This window comes from Bombina bombina, chromosome 6 (assembly GCF_027579735.1).
Source record: "Bombina bombina isolate aBomBom1 chromosome 6, aBomBom1.pri, whole genome shotgun sequence".
NCBI lineage: Eukaryota > Metazoa > Chordata > Amphibia > Anura > Bombinatoridae > Bombina > Bombina bombina.
Window position 1 is genome coordinate 195,536,354 of NC_069504.1, and position 18,289 is coordinate 195,554,642.

An 18,289-nucleotide genomic window follows, 5' to 3' on the forward strand; every position below is an offset into this window, starting at 1 on the left:
AGCAGGCGACGCGGATCCATCCTCTTCTTCCGTTGTCTCCCGACTAATGACGGTTCCTTTAAGGGACGTCATCCAAGATGGCGTCCCTCGAATTCCGATTGGCTGATAGGATTCTATCAGCCAATCGGAATTAAGGTAGGATTTTTCTGATTGGCTGATGGAATCAGCCAATCAGAATCAAGTTCAATCCGATTGGCTGATCCAATCAGCCAATCAGATTGAGCTCGCATTCTATTGGCTGATCGGAACAGCCAATAGAATGCGAGCTCAATCTGATTGGCTGATTGGATCAGCCAATCGGATTGAACTTGATTCTGATTGGCTGATTCCATCAGCCAATCAGAAAATTCCTACCTTAATTCCGATTGGCTGATAGAATCCTATCAGCCAATCGGAATTTGAGGGACGCCATCTTGGATGACGTCCCTTAAAGGAACCGTCATTAGTCGGGAGACAACGGAAGAAGAGGATGGATCCGCGTCGCCTGCTTCAAGATGGACCCGCTCCGCACCGGATGGAAGAAGATCGAAGATGCCGCTTGGAGAAGATGTTTGCCGGTCCGGATGTCCTCTTCTTGCCGGATAGGAGGAAGACTTTGGAGCCACTTCTGGACCTCTTCAGCACCGGATGATGGATCGCCAACCCCCGCTTGGGTTGGATGAAGATGTTGGAGCCAGGACGGATCGGTGATACCTGGATGGTGAAGACAAGGTAGGAAGATCTTCAGGGGCTTAGTGTTAGGTTTATTTAAGGGGGGTTTGGGTTAGATTAGGGGTATGTGGGTGGTGGGTTGTAATGTTGGGGGGGGGGTATTGTATTTATTCTTTTACAGGCAAAAGAGCTGAAATTCTTGGGGCATGCCCCGCAAAGGGCCCTGTTCAGGGCTGGTAAGGTAAAAGAGCTTGTAACTTTTTTAATTTAGAATAGGGTAGGGAATTTTTTATTTTGGGGGGCTTTGTTATTTTATTAGGGGGCTTAGAGTAGGTGTAATTAGTTTAAAATTGTTGTAATATTTTTCTTATGTTTGTAAATATTTTTTTATTTTTTGTAACTTAGTTCTTTTTTATTTTTTGTACTTTAGCTAGTTTATTTAATTGTATTTATTTGTAGGAATTGTGTTTAATTAATTTATTGATAGTGTAGTGTTAGGTTAATTGTAGGTAATTGTAGGTAGTTTATTTAATTATTTTATTGATAGGGTAGTGTTAGGTTTAATTATATCTTAGGTTAGGATTTATTTTACAGGTAAATTTGTTATTATTTTAACTAGGTAACTATTAAATAGTTCTTAACTATTTAATAGCTATTGTACCTGGTTAAAATAAATACCAAGTTGCCTGTAAAATAAATATTAATCCTAAAATAGCTATAATATAATTATAATTTATATTGTAGCTATATTAGGATTTATTTTACAGGTAAGTATTTAGCTTTAAATAGGAATCATTTATTTAATAAGAGTTAATTTATTTCGTTAGATGTAAATTATATTTAAGTTAGGGGGGTGTTAGGGTTAGACTTAGCTTTAGGGGTTAATCAATTTATTAGAATAGCGGTGAGCTCCGGTCGTCAGATTAGGGGTTAATAATTGAAGTTAGGTGTCGGCGATGTTAGGGAGGGCAGATTAGGGGGTTAATACTATTTATTATAGGGTTAGTGAGGCGGGTTAGGGGTTAATAACTTTATTATAGTAGCGTTCAGGTCCGCTCGGCAGATTAGGGGTTAATAAGTGTAGGCAGGTGTCGGCGACGTTGAGGGGGGCAGATTAGGGGTTAATAAATATAATATAGGGGTCGGCGGTGTTAGGGGTAGCAGATTAGGGGTACATAGGGATAACGTAGGTGGCGGCGCTTTGCGGTCGGAAGATTAGGGGTTAATTATTTTAAGTAGCTGGCGGCGACGTTGTGGGGGGCAGGTTAGGGGTTAATAAATGTAATACAGGGGTCGGCGGGGTTAGGGGCAGCAGATTAGGGGTACATAAGTATAACGTAGGTGGCGGTCGGCAGATTAGGGGTTAAAAATTTTAATCGAGTGTCGGCGATGTGGGGGGAGCTCGGTTTAGGGGTACATAGGTAGTTTATGGGTGTTAGTGTACTTTAGGGTACAGTAGTTAAGAGCTTTATGAACCGGCGTTAGCCAGAAAGCTCTTAACTCCTGCTATTTTCAGGCGGCTGGAGTTTTGTCGTTAGAGCTCTAACGCTCATTTCAGAAACGACTCTAAATACCGGCGTTAGAAAGATCCCATTGAAAACATAGGATACGCAAATGGCGTAGGGGGATCTGCGGTATGGAAAAGTCGCGGCTGAAAAGTGAGCGTTAGACCCTTTAATCACTGACTCCAAATTCCAGCGGGCGGCCAAAAGCAGCGTTAGGAGCCTCTAACGCTGGTTTTGACGGCTACCGCCGAACTCCAAATCTAGGCCATAGAGTGTAAAAGTGTGAAGATTATATTCAGATAAATGGCAATATCAAATAAACGGATGTCTCAATGTATTCTTAATTATTATTAAACCAGGTAACGGTGGACTTTTTTAGACACTACTGTATGTATGCACGTGTGTGTATGTATATATATATATATATATATATATAATTTTATAGGACACTGCTTTATTTAATGTTCACATCACATGACTTCTTTTTCTTTATAGAACAAGGAATTTGTTTGCAGAGGACATGACTATGAGAGATTAGAAGCCTTCCAGCAGCGTATGCTTACTGAATTCCCCCATGCTATTGCAATGCAACATGCCAACCCTCCAGATGAGACCATATCTCAAGCAGAAGCACAATGTATCCTTAGATTACCAAAGCCTTTTCAACTCATCTTGGGAGGCATAATAGGTATGTCGCCCGTTATATTGCAGTCATAATCTTGTGGGTGGAGATCTTGTACATGCCAAATATTAATGTCTATGAGATACTACTGCAATGATGTGTCATTAGTGATTGAGATTAGAATTTGAGATTGGGGGTTGGGTTAACCCATAGGAGCCAGCCCTTAGTTTCATCTATCCATCTTTTTTGTCCTCCAGCTGCAATGTCAGCTGCAATATTACTATGGTCACATTCTTTTAAAGGGCCATAATATCCAAATGTTGAAACACTTGAAAGTGATGCAGCATAGCTGTAAAAAGCTGACTAGAAAATATCACCTGAACATCTCTATGTAAAAAAGAAAGATATTTTACGTAAAAAGTTTCTCAGTAGCCACATCCCATTGTAAAGGACTTCTAAGCAGCAAATTAGTATGTCTGTCCCGGTACAGTGGAAGGAGCAAGCTTACGTGCACTCTCATCTTATTTCCCTATTCTGCTTAAAGAAGTTTACAATGAAATCTCATGAGAGTTAAGTGAAATCTCATGAGATCACTGTAAAAGAGTTCATGACCTCAGCACTGTTGATGCTGATTGGCTGCTGTTCATTTCTTAATTTTTTTAAAAAATGTTTTACCTGCAGCTGGGCAGTAACTGAGTATAACTTTTTACACAGCACTAACTCTGCTGAGCTTTTTACATTTATACTGCATCTGTTTCAAGTGATTTAGCATATGAGTACAGGTGGCCCTCGGTTTACAACGGTTCAATTTACACCGTTTCAGAATAACAACATTTTTTTTTCAGTCATGTGACTGCTATTGAAAAGCATTGAGAAGCAGTGCATTGATTAAAATAGCCAGTAGGTGGAGCTGTCCGCTTGTGTTGCAGCAAAGATATGCAAGCCAAGCAAGCTGAAATTAATCAGTTTAACCAGACCTGAGCTATCGAGCAGCTTGCAAAGGAACAAGATCTTCCTGTCTATAAATCAGTCCAGATTGGAATGCATAGAAAGAACTGTTTGCAGAAAAATCCAAGTAAAGTCTGTGTTGTGTGATTATTTTATTAGGTTTATAATGCTGTTTAGCAAATGTTTTTGTTCATTTAACTTAGTTTAATTATATATTCTGTGTTGTGTGATTATTTTATTAGGTTTATAATGCTGTTTAGCATTTAAAGTCTTCATTTCAAAGCTTTAAAACTAATGTATTAGGTGTTACTTATGCCAATTTTGAGAGGGGCCTGGAACCTAACTCCCTCACTTCCCATTGACTTACATTATAAACTGGGTTTCTATTTACAACGGTTTCGATTTACAACCATTCCTTCTGGAACCTAATCCCGGCGTAAACTGAGGGCTACCTGTATTATGTCCCTTTAATAGCTGCTATATTTGTACACTATTAAGAAGGCCCAGACATACATTATATTTATTTCATAAAGGTGATGAGAGTCCACGATCCATTACTCCTGGGAATTATACTCCTGGCCTCTAGGAGGAGGCAAAGATCCCAAAACTCCAAGAGCCATTAAAACACCTCCCACCCTTTTGGAGACCAGTCTTGTATTTGCCTTCATAAGAGGAAGTTTAAGAAGTCAGGTGCTCCTGTTTTTTTGAGAAGAATGCTCAGACCTGTTTGAGACCCAGTTGGAAGAGAGCTACTGCTTGGACAGAACATTCTATGGTAGGTAGTCACAGGCATGCCAAAGGTGTCAAAGGAACCGGTCCCTAGTCTACTCCTGTTGGTTCAAGGTTATACTCTATATATTTAGATCCTCTGCTTTCACACTTATGGTAAGTCCAGTAATATGGGTATATAACAGTCTGGGGAGCATTATACAAAACATTTTTAGGTTTGAATATGTAGGTTTCGTATTTCACCCTACGTTAAAGGAGCACTGAACCCAATTTTTTTTCTTCCGTGATTCAGATAGGGCATGCCATTTTAAGCAACTTTCTAATTTACTCCTATTATCAAATTTTCTTCATTCTCTTGCTATCTTTATTTGAAAAATAAGGCATCTGTTTGTTTGCGCGCTTTGGTTTTTTGTGCATTCGTTTTTTTGTTTAAGCTCTTTCTGCTTAGCGTGCTTTGGCTTATGCACGTGCCTTTTTTTTCACCTTTACTTAGCGCAAGTCAGATTTTTTTCAGGCTTTTATTCCTTCCACTCGTCATGTGTACCTCTAGGTGTAATGTTTGACATTTTTTTGTGTCGGGTGTTTTAACGTTCCTCATTTTTCACGTGTTTAGTCTCAGTGTACAGCTGATGTTCAGACGCTCTATGCATTAGCACTCATCTGATACTATGGATGTTCAACGCTCCTGAAGTTTTGCTTAAGTTTCTAGTGAGGGGTTAATATTTTATTACTTCCAATAGCTGCTTTATTTGTGTGTAAGGTTGCTTTATTTACCCTACCTATTATTGCTTAAATCATTATCTCTAATATAATTTTCTCATTGCCTGCATGTTATTTTTCATTATGGAGCATACTCATTCTTTCTCCTCTTCTGTTATTACTAGTACCCTAGAAGCTATATCCTCTGAACACTTTCCTACCAATTTAAATTGCTTAGCTTTGCAAATCATGTAAGAATCATCTTACACATTCAGATAAGTCTAATGCTGCTCTTGCGTCTAACAGTATCTATCCTCTCTCTGTTTGTTTTAAACAGAGGAGTTCTTCAGATTTTGCTCCAGGATTTAAATATTTTCTACGCTCTAATATATCTGAGATGTTTAGCGGCCATTCCCCCTCTTAGTAAATGTAAGAAGCTGGTTTCTTATAATCCCTTTACTAGGTTATTTTGTTTTTAGTAAATCAAAGTCTGTTAAGCTGAATGCTCCAGGCCCTATTTCTTCTGATTTATCCTCTGAGAGTGAAGTGTTTTCATATGATCAAGAGTCAGTCTATGGTCAGGAAACTGAATCTTCCTCTTTTTTTTGTTTAAGCTTGAACACCTTTGTTCTCTTTTAGGAGTTCCTGAGGATGTCTTTTAAAAAGTTGGATTTAATTTTTAAGTCCTCTGTTAAGTTACCTGAAGTATTTCCAGTTGTTAATGCAATCTCTGAGATCATTTCTAAAGAGTGATCTAAGCCTGGTGTTCCTTTTAATCAAACTTAATGATTTCAAAAGATGTTTCCTTTACCTGCTTCTAATTTAGAGATTTGGAAACTATTCCTAAAGTAGATGGGGATATTTCTACTTTGGCTAAACATGCTACTATTCCTCTGGAAAATACTACCTCATTTACAGAAACCGTGGATAAGAAATTAGAATATTTTCATAGATAGGTCTTTTTACAAGCATGTTTTATTTTTAGGCCAGCAATTGCTATTGCTTATGTTGCAGCAGCCTCTACTCTTTGGCGTAAGGTTTTATATGAGCAACTTTCTGAGGATTCTAATAATGAACAGTTTTCTAATCAACTCTTTAAAATAGCTAATGCTTTAATTTGCAATGCTGTTGTTAATGTTATTAAGATCAATCAGTTTTGACTAGAAGGGCCTTATGGTTGAAAATATAGACTGCTGACATGGTTTCTAAATCTAGACTTCTGTCCTTCCTTTTAAAGGAAAAATATTGTTTTGACCTCGTTTAGATGACATTATTTCTACAGTGATGGGGGGAGGTGCTTGTCTTTTTCAGGATAAGAAGTTTAAAGGTAAATCCAGGGCTTCTAACCAATGTTGTTCATTTCATCAATCTTAAAACCAGAAGCCCTCCATATCCAGTTTCTCCTGGAAGCCAAACCCTAATTGGAACAGATCTAAACAGTCCAAAAATCCTGTTTCCCCTACCAAGTCTACATGAAGACGGGGCCCCCGATCCAGATTTTTGGGTAGGGGGCATATTACGCCTTTTTCAGGAAGCTTGGTTTCATTCTGTTCAATATTCTTAGGTTCTGTCTAATATTTCCAAATGATACAGAATAGATTTCAGATCAAGGCCTTACAGGGGAAGGTTTCTTCTGTCTATTATTCCATGTAATCTTATAAAGGCAAGAACCTTTTTCAGTCTATTTCAGATCTGGAGTCTATGGGTATAATAGTTCCGGGTTAGTGTTTTTACTCAAACCTCTTTTTTGTTCTCAAGAAGGAAGAGACATGAAAACCTGTTTTGGATTTGAAAACCAGTTTCTCAGGGTTCCTTCTTTTAATATGGAAACCATTCAAACTATCCTTCCTCTTGTTCAACAGGGACAATTCATGTCCTCTATAGATCTGAAGGATGCCAATTTTCATATCCCTATTCGCAGGGATCATCATCAATTCCTAATGTTTGCTTTTCTGGAGAAGTATTTCAGTTTGCTGCTCTTCTGTTTGGTCTGGCTACCACTCCCAGAATCTTTAAAAGGTCTAATTGGTGATAAGAGCTCAAGGTGTGTCAGTGGTTCCTTACCTGGACAGTATCTTGGTACAGGCTCCATTTTTACAATTAGCATTATGTTATACCAACAAACTTTTGTTGTTTCTTCAAAAGCATGTTTGGAAAATACATTTTCCAAAGAGCTCTCTGTCCCCTCAGTCCAGGTTTACTTTTCTGGGCATAATAATTAACTCAGCCTCCATTACCTTGTCTTTGACAGAACAGAGAAGGTTGAAGTTACTTATAGCTTGTGTGACTCTTCAGTCAGTTCATTCTCCTTGTTGTAGATCTTTCTATGGAAGTTTTATGTCTTATGATAGCAGCCTCACATGAAATTCTATTTTCTTGGTTTCACATGAGGCTTCTGCAGCTTTGTATGCTTCGTCAGTGGTGCAAGGATTACACTCAATTGGATTCTTCTCGATTCCAAAATAAGACATCCCCTTTCCAGGTGGTTCAACCATCAGTCCATTGTTCTGGAGACATCTTTTGTCTGTCCAAATTGGACTGTGATCTTGACAGTTGCTAGTCTTTCAGGTTGGCGTGCAATGTGGGGGTCCAAGTAAGCACAGGGAGTTTGTGTACTTCAGGAGGTAAAGTTGCCCATAAATATTTTGGAGCTCTATGCAATTTTCAGGGGTCTTCCGTTTTGGCCTCTCTTGGGCCCTGATATTCAAAACCTTTCCTCTCAGGCAGATCATCCAGCACTGCAAGATCCCTAGTGAAATGTTCTAATTGCATATTTTGCTTTACTTCCAAGGGGAGTTCCCTGCATTTCTGTATGTGAAGGAGAGACAAGCCCAGTGCAATATAGCAGTGCATGACATGACAATTCAGCTGCCTTTACACTTTGTTCTTTCTATTTTATATCACTTTACACTTCAGATTAAATTGTATTACGTTTAAACTTGGAACTTTCTGTTTTGTATTTTATTTTGTATACAGCAGTGTATAAACTTTGAACTTTCTATTTTGTATTTTATTTTGTATACAGCAGTGTATTTAAGATTGCAATTTTACAAATTCTGATTATACCTTCACAGTTTCTGTGTAACTTTAACAAGTTAGGCTTATATTTTGTATATTTTAGTGTATCTTTTACAAATTAGATTACACTTTGCATGTCTCTTATTTAAATTAAAACTGAAAAACTGTCAGCTTAATTACTTTCTATGAGCAAGATAATCAAACATTCCCTAGTTTGCAGAGAGCGTCTAGTACTGATTTCACTGTGGCAGAACTCAATGCATTTTCTTAGAAAGGGGAGGAACCTGGAAATCGATGAGAGATGCCTTACATAGAAATTAATGAAGCTCTCTGAGATACAAAATTTCACATGGGAGAGAGAAGGCAACTGGAGAACCCCTGGGGCTGATATAAAGCTCAGTTTGCATCAATACCAAATTAAACTGAAATGTTTTCACTACAATTTAACTTGCTTTTATCTATAGTTTAGTATATATTGTGTTTCTGATAGTTTAATTGTATTGTGAATTTTAAGCAAACTTCACCTGCATACAGCTGGCGACACCAGCTTGCTTAAAATGCTTACAAAATTTCTTGTGAGAGAGCTTCAGACATACTCTGGGAGCTTCACAGTTCAGCCCAGGGAACTGCCTTGTCCCTCCCACTTTCTGAAACTGTCAGTTTACAATGTAGAAAATACAAATTGCAATATCATTTGTAAAGGATACACAAAAATATACAAAGTAACACAGAAACTTTTAAAGCATACTCAAAAATGTGTAAAATTACTGCTAGCTCAAACTTTGAATGTATTAAAATAGAAATGAGAATGTGCAAATATTAAAAGCAATAATACTGAAAGGACCCAATCTGAAATGTATAGTAATTTAAAATACAAAGTACAAAGTGTAAGTGTAGGAAAACTCTCATATTAGCAGTTCTATAGTTCACTGGGCTTGTCTCTGCTTCACATTCATAAATGAGAGAGATCTTGCAGTGCTGGAGAGTTCCCCTTTTTCTTTTTAAAACTTAGTGAGTTCAGCCTTTGTGAAGCCTGAACTACGATTTCTCTCCAAGCTGGAGAATCTTTGAATATTAGGGCCTTGAAAAGAGAGACTTTTCTGCGTTTCCAGTCAAACAATGTAACAGCAGTGGCTTACATCTATCATCAACTCACAGTTCCCTGGCTATGAGGGAGGTTTTTCCAAATTCTAACTTGGACAGAAATCAATTCCTGCGTAATTTCTGCAGTTCATATAACATAGGGTAAGTAATTGCGAAGCAGACTTTCTCAGTCATCAATCGCTTCATCCAGGGGAATAGTCTCTTCATCTGGAAGTCTTCAGTCAGATTGCAGACCTGAGTAGTCTTCCGGAAGTAGATCTGAGTGCTTCTCATTTGAACAGCAAGCTCCCCAGATAATTTGCGATTTCCAGGGGTTTTCTGGCGGGGTTTGTGGATGCTCTAGTTGCTCCTTGGTTGTTTGGTCTAGCCTACATTTTTTCTCCTTTTGTTCTGTTACTTAGGGTAATAGCCTGGATCAAGCAGGGAGGTCTCATCAGTAATTCTGATTGCTCCAGCTTGGCCTCGCAGGACTTGGTTTGCAGATCTGGAACCGATGTCCAGTTTTCAGCAATGGCCTATTTCTCTGCATCACCACCTTCTTTTTTAGGGTCCATTTTTTCATCAGGATCTAAAATTTCTAAACTTGATGGCATGGAGATTAAACGCATAGTTTTAAGACAGAGAGGTTTTTCCAATTCTGTCATTGATATTTTGGTTCAGGCCCGTAAACCTGTGGTTAGGATAATTTATCACAATGTTTGGACAGCTTTTATTTCCTGGTGTACAGATCATGGGTTCAGTTTCTTCAATTTCTCAGGCTGTTTTGGATAAGGGTTTATCTGATGTTACTCTAAAGGGTTGGATCTCTGCTCTTTCTGTCTTGTTTCACAATTGCTAAATTTCCTTATGTTCAAAAAAATGTCACACCTTAGTAAGGATTAAGCCTATGATTAAACCAATTTCTCTTCCTTGAACCTATGCCTGATTCAGGTATTCAGTTTTTGTCCTGGAAGATATTGTTTCTTTTGGCTATTTCTTCTGAATTGTCTGCTCTTTGTTGTGAGCCTCCTTATCTTGTTTTTTACCAGATTGTTGTTCCTTCTTTTTGTCTTAATCCAAAGAATTTTAAGGAGAGGCTTCTCCATAAGTTAGATGTTGTGAGAGCTTTAAAGTTCTATGTATAGGTTACAAAGGTTTGCAGACAATTTTCTAGCTTGTTTCTTCATTTTTCTGGTGTTAGGATGGGTCAGAAGGCTACTACCATTTCTTTGGCCTCTTGGTTGAAGCTTTCAATTTATAAAGCTTACTTGGAGGTGGGTCAGTATTCTCCTAAACATATTATTGCTCATTCTACAAGATCAGTTGCTACTTCTAGGGCCTTTAAGAATGAGGCCTCGGTTCATCAAATTTGCTAGGGAGCTACATACTTTTTCTAAATTCTACCATTTTTATGTGTTTGCTTCTTCTGTTTTAGATTTTGGTTGGAAAGTCCTTCAGGCAGCTGTTTCTCGGCATTAAATATTTAATATATTTGGAGAAGTATAAACCTGGTCCTGCCCAGATTATGATCTACTCCACAGCTTGGGTATTAGTTCCCAGGAGTAATGGATCGTGGACTCTCACCACCTTTTTGAAAGAAAATATAATTTACGCTTGCCTGATAAATTAATTTCTCTTGTGGGGGTGTTTGCCATCATTGGTTGTTTTTTTTTTTATTTTGATGACTGTTCAAGAATGCACTGCTTTTTTCCCTGCCTTTTTTTTTGTATTGCTCTTATTTTCTTTTCCTAGCTTCTTCCTTTCTGACTTGGCTATATGTCAGACAAGTTTCCAGTAAGGTGGCTATACGTCAGACAAGTTTCCAGTAAGGTGGGAGGGGTTTTATGGGCTCTCAGAGTTTTGGGGTCTTTGCCCTCTCCTAGTGGCCAGGAGTATAATTCCCAGGAGTAATGGATTGTGGACTCGCACCACCATGAAAGAAATTGATTAATGAGTGAAGTATAAATTATATTTTCTTACTGACACCTATAATTATTTTTGGTCAGACATAGCACGGAGATCATGCATGTTTTCTCGGTTTCAACAGCTTTTTAAACAGATAATAGACTTGTTACTTCCTTAAAGCTTGGACAGAACAAATTCCATTATACAATACTTTCAAAAGAACATTCCATTTTTTACATTTTTACAGCTATGTTTTATAGTATTAGAGTATACCAGGAAATAGATAACTCTTAGATGCAAGCAGAAAATAATTTGTCATTCATTTTAAAGAACAATGACATATCCATGTAGTAACTGATGTATTAAAATAAGAGTATATTACTTTCTGTTTCCACCCCAAAATTTCACCTTGAGTTATGCTTCTTCATAAATAGTTAATACCAAATATATGATTTGCTCTGTAAACTCCTTAACTAAAGTTTTATCAAGATTTGCAGATCTATGCAGTTACTCCCATACCTGAAAGTCAGGAGGTTCTGCAAAGAGAGGGCATTCCTGATAATATCAAGAGCTTCTATAAAGTTAATCATATCTGGAGATTCCGATATGATAGACCTTTTCATAAAGGGACCAAGGACAAGGAGAATGAATTCAAGGTATGTAGCATGTAACTATTTTTGTGAACCCAACAAAAGTATCAGTAAATTGACAATGACTCAATGCCCTTCAGTAATATTTGTTACCTCCTTCCTGAAAAGGGCCTGCTGGTGTAGCCCTCTTTGGCAGCCAATGGGATTTAAAGTATGAAAGGAAGAAAATGCAATGCTCTAAAATATTATTTAATTGGATATCAATAAAATAACAACAGAAAAATATGTTTAAAATGTTTTTTCCACCCCGGTGCTATACGTAGTTGAACCTGTCATGTGTAAGCTATATGCAGCTGTTTCATTAACTTATCATTTGCTTCCTCAGTGCAAGTGCTCTTTTTAAACCTTTAAGTGCACATTTGTGCATAGCCATCAATCAATTACCATGTTTTGCTCTGCTCTGGAGCAGAAGTGCATTGCGCTGAGCAGCTGATTTTAACTATGTGTGTAACCTCTGTTAGGGTTAACGTTAAATACAATCAACAGGGCAATAATAACATGCTCTAACACATTAGGCTATTTTTGCTTTGCATTTTTGTCCTTTAAAACGGTGGCATTAACAATATGTGTTTATTTATGTTCATGGATTTACAATGAATCTAGTTTTATATAGCATAAAGCATAAAATAGCTAGGAGTAAAATGTTTCATTTTGCTCACATATCCATTCTGTCACTTAGAGAAATGCTCCTAAAGATAAAAGGTCATCATCAGCTTCCATCACTATTTTTGCCTTTGGGCAATGACATTCAAGTTGTTGCTCATTTATACTGTGACTCAAAAAGCATAATCTTACAGTGTAAGCAATGTGTTGGATTCTTTAGATAAGAAGTATTTATATAGCTCAGAGGCTTTATAGACATTGCATTAGGCATTTCGTTTTTCCTTTTCGTCATTAAATAAAAATGTATCTTGTTTTTAAGAGTCTCTGGGTGGAAAGAACCGCACTGACGTTGGTGCAGAGCTTACCTGGAATATCGCGTTGGTTTGAAGTGGAAAAGCGTGAAGTAGTGAGTATATATACTACATTAAAATTGCTTTAATAACAACAGACTATACCTCAAGAGTAAATATAAATTTACATCACTTAGAAGTCTTCTTGCTTTAGTAAGTAGTGATACATTATGCTGCCCTTTACATATCTTTATCATGGTACAAAGCAGCCAATTACAGTGTTCAGAACAATAACATATAAACACATTCCTGTTTATTTTTTGCAGTTATATTTGCATACTGTCTTGGGTTTATTTGAACATTCCTTTCATTATATGAAAATAATTAAAGGGACAGTACACTATAAAATTGTTTTTATATTAATATATTTTCAACGACTTGTTGTTATACCAGCTGCAGAGTATAAAATGTATGATACATTGCATTTTCAGGTTTATTTGTGTATATGAAGTAGCTGGTTTTGTGCTTTTAAATCACAGCCTATTACAATGGGTTGAGCTTCAGGTAATATCATATATCATTATGTTATCACTTTGTGTACACACACTTGCTTCCTTATCTAATATTTGTCTGGAAAACTAAAGCTCAATACATAGAGAGAACAATGGAAAATTATCATTTTATTACTTAACTATCCTGCATCCCACTGAGAGTGTAATCTCTTCTGCTGGCTGTGTTTACTTAGGCTATTCAATAGCTGAGACTCCAGTATCAAAGCTTTCAGTATAGGTTGGGAAATCACAAGCTAAATTAACTATTTCAAAGGCAAAATAGGGGTAAAGGAGCTACTTGTAAACAATTTAATATACTCCAGCAGGTAAAATGGATCATTGGGAACAATTTAAATGGGATCATTTTTTTGTCCCTCTAAATAATATTAAAGTTGGGTGTGTTTTTAACTTTAATAAAGGATTAGTATACACCAAAATTGTTATTGTTTAAAAAGATAGATAATGCCTTTACCTTTCTAAGCCACTACAGCGTCTTATCACATGCTTTTTTATTAGCTTTTCACAACAAGAGACTGCTAGTTTTTGTGTGTCATATAGATAACCTTTTGCTCTCTCCCGTGGAGTTGTGCCGGACACTGCACTAATTTGCTAAAATACATATCAAGGATAATAAATAAATTGCCATGTTATAAGCGGGCTGTCAGACTAGGCTTAGATACAAGGTAATCACAGAGGTAGTATAATAATAGTATAATAATATAACTGTGTTGTTATGTAAAACTGGGGAATGGGTAATAAAGGGATTGTCTATATTTTTAAACAATAAAAAATTTGGAGTAGACTGTCCCTTTAATCTCTTGTTTTAGGTTTGTATGTGCTTCTCGATAGTCAATGAAATAATTGTTCTAATTATTAAAAAAACATTTGTTTAACAGTTTTTGACTTTCTTATTACCTGCATTTTAACAAACAATAATCTTTTTCAATAGTTATATCAGAAACTTTTTTTTTAATGCAACATTCTGAGAGATCTTGCTATAATACTATCACAGACCAAAATGATTTACATTAGATACATTTAAAATAATGATAAAGGGACGTAAATTAAATCGACATAGAAAAGTACACAATCCCACATATAATACTAGGGTTATCAAAACTGTCACTGGATAGTAAATTTAATTTGATTAATTGTTCATCCACAATGTATACCCTAAACATTAGCAGATTATGCTGAATGTTTCAATAGGTAAAAAAGTTTTAAGCATTTCCCATGTAGCTAAAAGTTATCTTTCACTTGACAAAAGCAAATGTGAAATCCTCATGAATCATTTAGATTGATTATCTAAGTGAGGGATGGCCAACTAGTAGCCCATGGGCTACGTGTGGCCCTCTGTACTGTTGTTAGAGCATTGAATCTTCTAGTCTGTTTGTTCTTTTTTCTGGCCCTAAGAAAGGTCAGAAGGCCTCTGCTATTTCTTTAGCCTATTGGTTACAACATTTGACACAAAAATCTTATTTGGATGCAGGTCAGCCTCTGCCACAGAAAATTACAGCTCATTCTACTAGATCGGTTGCTACATCTTGGGCTTTCAAGAAGGAGGCTTTAGTTGATCAAATTTGCAAAGCAGCCACTTGGTCTCCTTTCCATACCTTTCCTAAATTTTACCATTTTGATGTTTTTGTTTCGTCAAATGCAGCCTTTGATAGAAAGGTCCTTCAGGCAGTTGTCTCAGTTTGATGATTGTGCCTATATTTTGAGTTTGTCGTAAGAGACATATTTTCTTTTGGGTTGTGGATTTAATTTCGCAGAGAAAAAAAAATCTGTTTTTTCAATCCCTCTCCTTATTGTTGCTTGTGGGCTTCCACAACTTGGGTATTAGATCCCATATGCAACAGATTGTGGACTCTCGCCCTACGAGTACCCACCTGTTTGAGGCTGTATTGTTTAAAGCACATCTTTTTTCCTGGCTCCTTTTTTTGGCTCTTACTCCTTCTTACACCTCACTGCTTGGCTACACTTTAAACTGAGGTATGTGTGAGGTGGGAGGGGTTTTGTGGGCTTTTGAGGTTTGGGAGACTTTGCCTCCTCCTGGTGGGAATGTGTATCCCATATGTAACAGATCTTGGACTCTCACCACCTATAGAAAAGAAAGTAGTACAGAGGGCCACACGTGAAATAAATGTATTTATCAGATAAGATATAAATGATGTTTTTTGCTGCCCGGGATGAAACATAACTAAAGATATGTGCTTTGAGGGTTTTCTGGTGTGTGGGCAAACACAGTGGCCACAAATTAGATAAATGTATACGGATTCTGAAATATTGATCTGTGACTTAATGTGTAAGGAAGTTGGTCATTATGAAGTGAGTATAAAAGAAAATAGACTAAGCACAAATAAAGGCACCTACAGCTCTCTACAATAGGTTTCCTAGTGAACCTAAAAGTAACCAATGTGGAAGAGAAAAGTAAAGAGCGCCTAAGCAAAAGGCTAGGTAATTAATGTAAAACGCAATCTGATGGAAATATGCAGAAAATTATGTTCGGGTATGTGATGCAAATAAGTGTTCAAAAGAGTAAAAATATGTGATGAGTAAGTGTTCAATATCCAAATTGAAGAGAATCCAAATTGAAAAAAACCCAAGAAAAAATATATAAAAAAAATTTCAAAAAATGTGAAAAGATAATGATGTGCAAAAAATATGCAAAAAGTAACACGCAAAAATGAAGATAAAAATAAAAATAGAAAAAACTTGCTATGAGTGGATAAAGCGATGTGGGTCCAATATCAGATCCCTTTGAGTTGGTTGGTGACTTTCCTTTGTATCCTAGTGATTGAAACGGGACGATCCTGAAGTATCCTGTGGAAAAAAATTAGACAATAGTGCAGAGTTGCTGTAACACTGTGATAAGGTATTAAAAATAGGCTTACCAGTTCTTTGCTAACGCGTTTCAGCCTATAAAAGGCCTTTATATTTTCACATATTTTTTCACATTTTTTTATATTTTTTTTTTTTCTTGGATTTTCTTCAGTTTGGATTCTCTTCAATTTGGATATTGAACACTTACTCATCACATATTTTTACTGTTTTGGACACTGATTTGCATCACATACCCGAAGTATATTTGCTATAAATATGTACTATTTTTTACTGATTTTTAACTGTTATTATGCATGTTTATTTCATGGATCCATGATTTTATTATATGTTAATATGTGTTTTTAGCTATATGATCGCTGGATATTGCATTATCCAAATAATTTTTTTTGCATAATTTTCTGCATATTTCTATCAGATTGTGTTTTACATATATCACCTAGCCTTTTGCTTAGGCGCTCTTTACATTATGAATTGAGTGCAATCCTGTATGAAATGAACATACTTGTATGGAAAGAACTGTGACTCACGCATCCCATTGTATTGAGCCAGTATATGCTACTTTTGGTGTGAAAAGCTTAACTCAAAATTGAAAAAAAATAAAATAGAAATTAAAGTGGTGACAGAAATCCAAATTTAAATTAGAAGAATTTAATTAAAAAAAAACATTGTCTCTTTCTTTGACTAAGACAAACAATAATAGACCATGTTTACTTTGGCTTAAACACTCCCTGTGTGGAGTCAGATGTTATCATGTTGCTTTGTTGCCTATTTTTAATATTGCAAATAAAACTCTTGTTTTTATACATTCCTGAGCTGGACGGCCTTGGATTTTCATTCATTTTTTTCTGCTAAGCAATAATAGTGTTTTTATTTTATTTTATATGAGATTCACAAGTATGCTTTTATTTGTTTTAAAGGAATACAGTAATATATTGTCAGAATACTTTATTTCTGTCTGCTCTAAAATGTAACTGTGAATTAAACAGTTAAAAAATGTCTCCAATTTAATTTGTTCCCAATGATCCACTTAACCTGCTGGAGTGTATTAAATTGTTTAGAAGTAGCTCCTTTACCCTTATATTGGCATTTTAAATAGTTGATTTAGTATGTGGTGTCCCCACCTATTCTGAAAGTTTGTGGCCGCAGGTCCCAGTTATAGATAAGCTTTGTAAACACAGCCAGCAGAAGAGATTATACTCCCAGTGGGTTATAGCAGAGATAAGGTAATAAAATGTTGATTTTTCGTTGTTCTCTCCAAGTACTGGTGATTGGTTTATGGACACAGATATAATATAAAGAAGAATGTATATGTACACAATATGATAAAGTAATGAGATCTGATTATACCTACAAGCTCAACCCATTTTATTAGGTTGTGGCTTCAAAACACAAAATCAGAGAATTAATATACACAAATAAACCTTAAAAAGCAAATTTTCATACATTTTTACTCTACAGTTGGTAAAAAAAAGCAATTGTAAACACATTAAGGGAAAACTATTTTACAGTATACTGTCCCTTTAAAGGGTCTGTAAACAACAAAAATGCTATTGTTTAAAAAGATAGATAATCCCTTTATTTACCATTCCCCAGTTTTGCACAACCAACACTGTTATATTAACCTTTTAAAGCCGTTATGCCGTTCCATTCCGTCATAATTAGACTGGGCTTTAAAGCCGTTATGACGGAATGGAACGTCATAACTAACGGCTGTCCTGAAGCCTTCTGTGCTTCAGGGATTTAATCACGGTCTGGAGGGCGTTCCTAGGATTGTAGGGACGCCCCCCAGATGCGATCCAATAATTGAAATCTCGCGATCGTATGCACGATCGCGTAGTTTCAATTTGTCTACATCGGAACAGTTGTTCCGATGTAGGCACTTTAACCCTGTCACGAAAGGGTTAATATACGTTTTACTTCTGTGATTACCTTGTATCTAAGCATCTGTAGACTGTCCCCTTATTTCAGTTCTTTTGACAGACTTGCATTCCAGGCAATTAGTGCTGACTCTTAAATAACTTCACAGGCATGAGCAAATTGTTATCTTTATGGGACAGATGAACAAATGCCATCTAGCTGTGAAAAACTGTCAAATGCATTAAGAGGCGGCCTTCAAGGGATTAGAAATTAACATATGAACCTATTTAGGTTTAGCTTTCAACTAAGAATACCAAACGACCAAAGCAAATTT

At 36.4% G+C, this 18,289-nt stretch overlaps 1 protein-coding gene across 1 annotated transcript in view; it reads left to right on the top strand.

Moving 5' to 3' along the window:
• Positions 1-18,289, top strand: part of DOCK4 (dedicator of cytokinesis 4) — a gene marked incomplete at its 5' end in the record, with an annotated part of 608,904 nt that overhangs the window by 481,059 nt on the left and 109,556 nt on the right. Inside the window, 3 exon segments of the mRNA XM_053716722.1 lie at positions 2,652-2,793; positions 11,650-11,816; positions 12,733-12,819. Coding sequence (XP_053572697.1) covers positions 2,652-2,793; positions 11,650-11,816; positions 12,733-12,819 — 396 coding nt within the window.